Here is an 8,030-nt window from a genome sequence, read left to right on the forward strand (position 1 = left end):
CCTTTGAGAGGCATTTCGTGGGCAGAACAGCAACCACTCTTGGAGACAGCTTGACATTTCTTCAAAAAGTTTATTTAGAAACTCCATATGACCCAGCTATTCCACACTAGGAATATACCCAAAGGAAATTAGAACTGAGGTACAAATGGAGATCTGTACACCAATGTTCATAGCAGTGTTATTCACCATGGCAAGATCATGGAAACACCTCAAATGTCCAACTACAACTGAATGGATTGAGAAACTATGGTACATTCACACAATGGAATACTATGCAAAAAACAGGAGCAAAGATTTAGAAAAACACTACATAAACTTGTGAGAAAACTAGAGAACATTTTGCTGAGTGAACTAACTCAGCTTCTGAAGGACAAATAATGCATAAGACCATTTTTTATTACTTGCTGTGTGCTGTCGAATCATATCTGATTGGCACAGGAGGAGATTGCCCCTCCTTCTCCAGCGGAGCATCTGGTGGATTCAAACTGTGGGCCTTTGGGACTGCAGGACAACTTCTTGCCACTAGGCCACCAGAGCTCCCTATAAGACCATTATTGTAAAAACAGAAGGTTAACTAGTAAAAAATGTATGGGGATACAAGGGCAGAAGGGTTGCGAGCAAAGGGATGAGGATGGGTGGAGACAAAACCACAGGGTTGCATAGTTTGGTGGGTGGAAGAAGCAGGTAAAGAAATTAAGAAGGATTCAGTGAGGACCTCAAAAGACTGTGTAATGATGGGCAAAATCTAATGGTGATTGATTTATAAAATATAACGCATGGGAATGATCATATGAAACACAATATGAATGAAGAATAGTGTGAAACACAATGTATATGAACTTTGTGAGAAAACCAAAATAAAATAAAAATTTTTTAAAAAAGAAATATGGCCTCAGGAATCAATAGGATATCAATTGACATGTTCCAAGTAACAGATGCAGCCCTAGACATATTCATAAATTTGTGCCAGAAAATTTAGAGGACAGTTGTCTGGCCAATTGATTTAAAGAGTCCATGTTAGTTCTAAGAAAGGATATTGAGCAGGATGTAGAAACTATCCAACAATATCATTAACATCACATGATAACAAAATATTGCTGAAAATCATCCAAAAATGACCAGAATATTACATTGGTGGGTACTAGTGTATAAATCCTGTAACCTCTTTCATTGTTCTCATAGCTCTTTTACAATATTGATCTGAAATTAGTTGAATTTGGTTTGTTTTGTATCCTTGTTTAACTTTCTTCTTTTTCCTGCTTATGTCTCCATTCCTGTACTCTTCTTATTGTCACTTTTGAAAAACTATTAAACTACTTACATACAAACTTTCATCTAAGTATCTACTTCTGGGAATCAAATCTAAGGCAGTAAATTTACTGATTATACTAATATTAGCGTTCTTTTTATACTATTATAGCCATAATCAAGCGAGAAGTAGCTATATTTATTACTGTTGCTATGTGTCAATGAGTCTGAATCAATGTCTTGCTGACCCTCCAGTAGATTTTCACAGGCTGTAATTTGCATGAGAGGAGATTGTCCTTCTTTCTTTTGAGGAGTAACTTGTAGATTCAAATCACATGTCTCTGTGTTTGCATTGCAAATCCTTATCACTAAGTCACCAAGATATTAAACAAGAGAAATGTATGAGTTAAAAATTAAAGAAATTGACAATGACTTAATTTAACTTAGATCTGCAATCAAAACCCATGACAGCAAGTCAAGATATCCAGGTTACATTGGAAACATCTTGCATTAGGGAAATTTGCTGTCAAAAGATTTCTCTAAAATACTAAAGAGCAACAATGCCATCATTTTAAAGACTACCATGTGCCTGATCCAAGCCAGGTATTTTAAGTTGCTTCTTATAAATCTGGAAATTGGACAGACAAGGATTACAGAAAAATTTATGCCTTTGAATTGTGGTGTTGGTGAAGAGTACTGAATAGCCAAAAGAACAAGCAAACCTATCTTGGAAGAAATGCAACAAGGGTGCTTGTTAGAGGTAAGATTAGTGAAGCTTCATCTTATATACTTTGTGCAAGTTATCAGGAGAAGCTAGCTCTTGGAAAAAAGATATTGTACTGGGAATGGTGGAAGAGCAAAGAAAGAGATACAAACCTTCAACAAGATGGATGTATATATCCATCAACAAATGAATGGCTAGAAAATTATGATATATTCACACAGTGGAAAACTATGCAGCACTGAAAATCAAAGAACTCATAAAATATTACACAACATGCGTGACCTGGAAGGACGTTATGTAAGTAAAATATGTCAGTCACAAAAGGATAAATATTACATAACACCACTACTATAAAACAGTACTGATACGGGTGTTGGGGGAAAACTAAAGAAAAAGGGATAAGTGAAGAATACTGCATTGAAACAGATGAAGGAAAGAACTGTTTAAAAGGAATATATGATTAGGCATTATATGTATAACAACAGCCCAGAATAAAAGGTACATTGCAAAGAGGACTGAGGGGAGGTGGGAATAGGAACCCAAACAGGTGGCATATATGACTAGGTGGAATATATGATTAGGCACTACATGTATGGCAACAGCCCAGAATAAGAAGTGTTTAGCAAAGTGAACTGGGGTGAGGGGAGGAAATTGTGCTACAATGAATGAAATTTTTTAAGAGAAAAGCAAATTTGGAATGGAGGGAGTAGGAAGGAAAATGTGCAACAATGAGTGTATGGAAATCCAAGTTTTCTGACTTTTATTGAGATCATAATTAAAAAATTATTTATTTTTTTTAAAAAAGAAAAAAAAAGATGGATGGATATAGTAATTTATAGTAATTGTTACAATGGGCTTGAACATGTCAGAGATTTTGAGGACTACACAATTAGGGCAAATTTGAGATCTCTTGCTAGTAGGGTAGTTGTGAGTTTTAATCAACTTTATCGTACATAACAACAGCAACATCACAGAAGTTTTACTTTTTTTTAATATTCTAATCTTGAATTTGAAAGAAAAATAGAAAGAATTAATGACTTTTTCCTAAAAAATCTTTTTTTTTAAGTTCTTCCATTGAAAAAGCCTAGAGTAAGGAGATCTGGCATCAAGAAGCACCCTAGTCAATGAATGAATGGAATTCCAAAATCTCTGTAGATGTTCATTGAAATGAAAAATAAATAAATTAAAAAATACATATATAAAAGAAGCACCCTAGTGCTCCTAGAGTTGTCTCTAAATTTTAATTTCCATTGCAAAGAGTGAGTTTTGCTTGAAGAATTTCAGGATCTGGAGAAATGCACAAGATGAAACTTGACAATTTAGTTGTGTACCAAAAATCAAGGAAACTACTTATAATAACTGGAGCTATATTAAAATGAGAGAGACAATAATTAAATGCCATTTGTAAATCCTGTTTGGCTTCTTTTTTAAAGAGACAACCATAAAAACAATTATTATATGCAAACAAATAAAAAATACAGAAAAAAGATATTAGAAAGATTTTCAGAGTAATTAGATATTAGATAATACCAAGAGGCTATTTTTTAAAAAAAATTTAGGTTCTGGTGGCATGAACTTTATGTTTCTAATAGTCTGTATCAGTTAGGTACCCAGACTGAAGAGTATATATGAAAAACAGACACAAAGTTTGAGATTTCCAGCAAGTACTAAAAAAAAAAAAATCTGTGAGGTAAATAGAGATTTGAAGGACAAAATATTTATTTTTATTTCTTGAAAATGGTTATTGGAACACACTGATATTAAGCTTTTTAAAGTACATTTGAAAATTTCCATAATAAAATATGAAATTAAAAAATATATTTGTCAAGGTGACATAGAGCTCTGATGCAGAATCCTGTGAGAGGAATTTTAAAAAGTCTTATAGTAACAGAAAACTTTGGGACAAGCAAAAGGAATGATTATTCACTTTAGGTAATCAGTATCCAGAATCTTGGACACTAACGACAAGTGTTTATTTAAAATCTGAACTTTGAACTATTGTTAACCAGGGCTTTCAATTAGTAAGAGGGCTCTGATTTCAGAAGAAAGTACCAACTTTAGTTTTCTGAGTAGTAGACATATTTGAGATATGTAGCAGGGAATCAACACAACTTGGACCTCTCAGGAGGGGGCAAAAAAAAATTAACTGGGGAAAAAAGAAAAAAGAGAAACCAGGGAGAAAAATAATGTTTTATTCTATAGCAGCTCCTATATGCCAAGAGGGTATTAGGCACTTTAAAAAACGGAATAAAAAAATTAAAAAGCATGCTTATTAGTTATGTAATAAATTGTCTAGAGCACAAAATCATCATATAAAGGGAGCTTAACTAATTGTTGTTAAATGTTTGGAGCTGACTCCAAAATGTGATGACCTAATGTATAACAGGATAAAATGCTACCAGGTCCTATGTCGTCTTGATGCTCATTAGAATATGTGAGTCTGTTGTTGTGGCTATTGTGTCTTTGAGTTTAAGTGACTCATCTTCCAGCACCATATTAGACAATATTATGTTGTGATTCAGAGAATTTTCATTGACTGATACTTTCAAGGCTTTCCTTCCTAGTCTGTTTTATTCTGGAGGCACTGTTGAAACATGATCCTCACATATGGCCTTGCTAGTCTTGAAAATACCAATATAGTTTCACTCCCACCATCATAAAAATGTGCAAGTTACTAAAGTAAAACAAGTTGACAGATGGGTTTTGGAATCAAAGCAGTTGTCCAGACCCATTGCTGCTGAGTCAATTCTAATTCAAAGGAATCCTCCATCAAATTTCTGAAGCTGTATGTAAATACTTACCAGAAGACAGCATACATTTTCCTCTTGAGAAGCAGCTGATAAATCCAAACCACTGAACTTTTTGGTTAACAGTGCAACATATATAACACATGGATGTTCCTAATTGATCATTAGAGAGTCTTCAAATTACATGTGCTCCCAGTTATTATTATAGACAAATAGCTAAACAAGAAGAATTTATAGTGCTTTTACAGAGAAAATCATGAGGGAGGTAACATCCTTTAGAGAACATGTCTTAAGACTTTTTTTCTGTATATGTTGAATGTCAAATAAATAAGAAAGCAAAGGGAAGGGTATAGAGGAGAACTAGAAAAGAGAAAGGAATATGCGGTAAAGGAATAGAGGGAGGGAAGAAAAAGAACAGAAAGATTGAAAAGAAAAAAATCTAATAGCTCATTTATGTAGAAGGTATAAGTATATATGTATAAGGTATGTAGAAATCATCAGAGCTTAATGCCAGAATAGCATTATATGCAGAACTATACTCAGTAGAAAATTCTAGAAGCTCCCAGACCCTGCTGGGAGAGAGATTGTAGCTCTCTGTCTAATGTGGCATGAAATTATTGGCAGATTTCCAGAAGGTTTCTTATCCATCTGGTGATTTCAGACTCACGTTATTCAAGGCAGAGATGAAAGTAAAGTTAAAAATTAAGCTTTTAACTTTGATATAGTGAAGTAAAAAGATTTAGTCAAGGATTTAAAGGACTAAAAAAGGTAAATCCAGAATTCCGGTATTTTGTAAAGTTGAGAGAAAAATCTTTACAGAGGGGAAATCTTTCATTTCTTGAATCAGGTTAGTATTACTGCTTGTTAACTGACATTGATAATTCATTTTTCAGAGGAAAAGAAAGGGGTTATAAAGCTTTTATAGAAGGCATCTAGCAATTTTGGGAAATTTTTGGTGGGGAAACTTTTGAGAAGTCTTTGGATAAATTGATGAATAAAAAAGTATGCCTATCTCCAGAGGCTTTTCATAGGGAGAGAAGAAATAAAAAAACTCTAATAGATTGATGTGAAGCAAAAAGCTGTGTGAATATACAAGAAAATATAAGGTGTATGTAAATGTACTTGTGTGTAGTGTGTGGTGCTTATGTATCTGTGAATGTTGTGATATGTCTGTGTTATATATGATGAGATGTATGTATAATTATCTGTTGTATGTGTAATGTTACATGTGTGATATGGTACACATGTGATATGAGTGTGTATGTACGTTATGTGTCAGTGATAAGAATATTGCTGTGTACAGGTAGTCCCTAACTTATGCCCTATGCAAGTTATATAACATATTAAAATTATGAACAACTGCATTTATGACTATCTTTTCATTTTTAGAGACATTTTATCATTAGTATTATGTACTATACATAATTATAGCATGTAATTTGCTGATTGTGCCATTCTCAGAGTTTCACTCACAAGTGTTCAATGCTATAATATACCATTAAAAACACTGCTATGTCAGATGTTATGAAAACTAGAAAACAGGGTTGGGGGGCAATGGAAGAAAAAAAAAAGAGCATTTGACTTAGGTCAGAGCCAAATAGAGATGGAGTTGTCAGAAGAGATTTCCAATGTTAAGTATGGGAGTATCTGTGCATATTTACTGGGCATGTTTGTCATGTGTAAAACAACAGTGTGTGATATAAAATGCTAAGTGCATAAAGTATAATAAAAATAAAACAAGGAATTGGAAGAATAAAAAATTTCTTTTACTTTTATGTATTCATTTTCCAATGATCTTCCTTCCCATACATCCTAATTTCTTACCTCTATCATTTCCTACCTGACTGAAGAAATACTTTTCAGTATTTCTTTAGGGTGAGATCTGCTTATGACTTTAGTTTGAGAAAATATTTATTTCATTTTAGGGATGTTTTCATTGAACTTAGAACTTTAAGTTGGTAAAATTTTTGGTTAACTTTTAAATCAATTAAAAAATCATAAAAATAAAACATAAAAGGAAACACAAGATGGTGTTGATGGACATTTTTATGGTAAATAATGCTCTCCTCTGATATATTTTATATCATAGAAATTTAGTGGTTTTGAGTTAATTTCTTCCATTTTTTGCTGATATTACTGTGTTTTGCACTCTTAGTGGATAGTGACTCAACTTTTCAGCAAGAAAGAAGTAACTGCAGCTCTGCATACAAATGGATAGCCAGCTCCCTCCCAGGAAAGGTAACACATTACTCTTTCTAACCTATTGCACAGAATTCCTCTTTCTTATATATGACTTCATAGAATTGGTGTGAGAGGATTATCTATGATAACATATAAAGAGTTTGTTCAGGAAAAGAAGTAAAAATGTTCAAATGAAAATCCATTCCTACTATGCTTTTTCCCTAAGAACATTCGTAAATTTAAAAATTGATCTACTTTGCTCATAATTTATTTTACTTCACTCTGTTCTTATGCAAGAGCCAATTAATCATTTAGTGGAGAATATCAAAGGGAGGTTGGCTAGCTTGGTTCTGTCTCAAGCAGAAGATAAACAAGTAAATAAAAATGTTGTTCTTGTGATCCTACAGTGGATTTTCAGAGGCAGTAAATCACATAGGAAGAGATTGCTAATCTTTACCCTGCAGAACAGCTGGTTTACTCGGACCACTTGCCTTTAAGATTGTATTATAACTTCTAAAACTAGACCACCAAAGTTCTCTAGATGAAAGTGAGTTAGGATGAATGAATGCTTTTGTATCTCTAAAACACTGGACAAGAATATCAACAGTTATGTGTTCACTGAACATTTTTGCAGACAAACTATTTATCTTAGGCTGGGCATGGGTAGGGTTAATAATAAGCTACTGCCACTGATTTGAAGATGTGTACATTAATACGGGAGAGAATTCTGGCAGAAGAGGGGATCAGGAAACATACTTTTTGCATTTATATGAAAGTTACTCATTTACATCACATACTCAAATTTGTGTTTTATAAATTGGGCTTGATATGCAATTAAAATTTTTCCATTTCATCAATGTTTTCAAATTTACACACACACGCAAACACACCCTCCAATAAATCTTATCACTGTCAAGTAGGAATAGACTCATAGCTGATTTTCCACAGGGCTTCTGTAATTCGTAATGGAAGGAGATTGTCCAATTTTCTTCCTCAGAACTACTGGTGGATTAAAACAAACTATAGGGAGCTCTTTTTTTGTGGCTGACTCTGAGAAGAATGGGAATCCCAGAACATTTAATTGTGCTAATGCAAAACCTATACTTGGACCAGGAGGCAGTCGTCAGAAC

The 8,030-nt window shown here is 33.4% G+C and overlaps 1 protein-coding gene across 1 annotated transcript in view; it reads left to right on the plus strand.

The window, feature by feature from the left end:
* The first annotated feature begins 2,245 nt into the window (after window positions 1-2,245).
* SLC17A1 (solute carrier family 17 (organic anion transporter), member 1) overlaps window positions 2,246-8,030 on the plus strand; it is a 96,524-nt gene continuing 90,739 nt past the window's right edge. The window contains exon 1 of the mRNA XM_006888676.1: window positions 2,246-2,273. Within this exon, the coding sequence (XP_006888738.1) occupies window positions 2,246-2,273 (28 nt within the window). The remainder of the gene's footprint in view (window positions 2,274-8,030) is intronic.

This window comes from Elephantulus edwardii, unplaced genomic scaffold (genome assembly GCF_000299155.1).
Source record: "Elephantulus edwardii isolate Elephantulus edwardi_28Jun2011 unplaced genomic scaffold, EleEdw1.0 scaffold00070, whole genome shotgun sequence".
NCBI lineage: Eukaryota > Metazoa > Chordata > Mammalia > Macroscelidea > Macroscelididae > Elephantulus > Elephantulus edwardii.